Raw genomic sequence first — 1,210 nt, 5'->3', positions numbered from 1 at the left:
CTGCTGCTGCTGCTGCTGCTGCTGCTGCTGCTGCTGCTGTTTCTCCCCCTGTTTGTCCTACAGTAAGGAGGAAATCGTTGAGGCTGATGAAGCCGTCTCCGTCTATATCGAACCTGCTGCAGATGTCATGCTGCTGCTGCTGCTGCTGCTGCTGGTGCTGCTGCTGCTGCAGCGGGAGCCCCAGCCACCTAAGCCCAGCAGCAAACTGCGCATGCGTGAGCTGTCCCCTATTTAATACATCAAAGAGACGAAAAGCATCGTAAGGAGACAGTTGTTTTTTTCTTAGTTTGTCTCTGAGTCTAGCAACAAAAGCTTTATGCTGCAGCAGCTGTGTACCCCCATCTGCTGCTGCTGCTGCTAGCAGCAACTCTGCTGCTGGTAGCTGCTGCCACACCACCTGCTGCTGCCGTCTCCTGCATCGACGTATAGAGAAAAAGAACTCCTGTCTCTCCTTCGCGGAGACACCTGAGAGCACCCGCTGCAGCAGCAGCAGATGAGAGCCAGAGTATAGCAGCTGACTGTCTATAAAACGAAGACATGCATGCGCTGTCTGCTGCTGCAGTCCTGCTGCAGCAGCAACCTTCTCTTCTCTTTTATTAAATAAAGGAGACCCATCAACCATAGCAAAGCTAGCCGTTACGTTATGGAGACACACAGCAACACGGTGACCAGCAACCAGAGACGCAAACTGCTGCTGCTGCTGCTGCTGCTGCTGCTGCTGCTGCTGCTGCTGCTGCTGGCGCTGTCGTGCATGCAGTGCAGCACGAACTGCTTCTCCTTCTGCCAGCGTCAACACCACAAAGTAGCGGCCCGGCTGCTCAGCACAGAAAGGAGACTGCAGCAGAGCTGAAGACAACTCAGACAGGGTAAAATGCAACTCTTCCTCCTGCTGCTGCTGCTGCTGCTGCTGCTGCTGCTGCTGCTGCTGCTGCTGCTGCTGCTGCTGATAAGACATCTGGGAAGTGAAAGGGTCTGAAGAAGAAGAGGGGAAGGAGAAGGAGGAAGACAAGAGACTGTGCGGCTGCTGCTGCTGCTGCCTCTGCTGCTGCTGCTGCTGCTGCTGCTGCTGCTGCTGCTGGTGTGGTCCAGTGGACACATCGAAGAGGCCTAGAAGGTCGCTCTGCTCTCTGGATGAGGAGGGAGGAGAAGAGACAGCAGCAAAGACAGACAAACTGTCTCCTTTCTTCTTGCTGCTGTCTCCTTGTGAAAG

At 54.9% G+C, this 1,210-nt stretch overlaps 1 protein-coding gene across 1 annotated transcript; it reads right to left on the bottom strand.

Moving 5' to 3' along the window:
• Positions 1-102: 102 nt before the first annotated feature.
• EMH_0099190 (enolase 2, putative) lies at positions 103-955 on the bottom strand (the record flags this gene model as incomplete). The annotated part of the gene is made up of 2 exons (XM_038022075.1): positions 103-188; positions 337-955. The coding sequence occupies 2 exons, from the start codon at positions 953-955 to the stop codon at positions 103-105; spliced, it is 705 nt and encodes a 234-aa protein (XP_037877929.1).
• Between the last annotated feature and the right edge of the window lie 255 nt (positions 956-1,210).

Source organism: Eimeria mitis, genomic scaffold (assembly GCF_000499745.2).
Source record: "Eimeria mitis Houghton genomic scaffold, Emh_scaff10351, whole genome shotgun sequence".
In the NCBI taxonomy this organism is placed as follows: Eukaryota; Apicomplexa; class Conoidasida; order Eucoccidiorida; family Eimeriidae; genus Eimeria; species Eimeria mitis.
The sequence above is the reverse complement of the archived record's forward strand: the minus strand, read 5'-3'. Positions and strand labels throughout refer to the sequence as shown.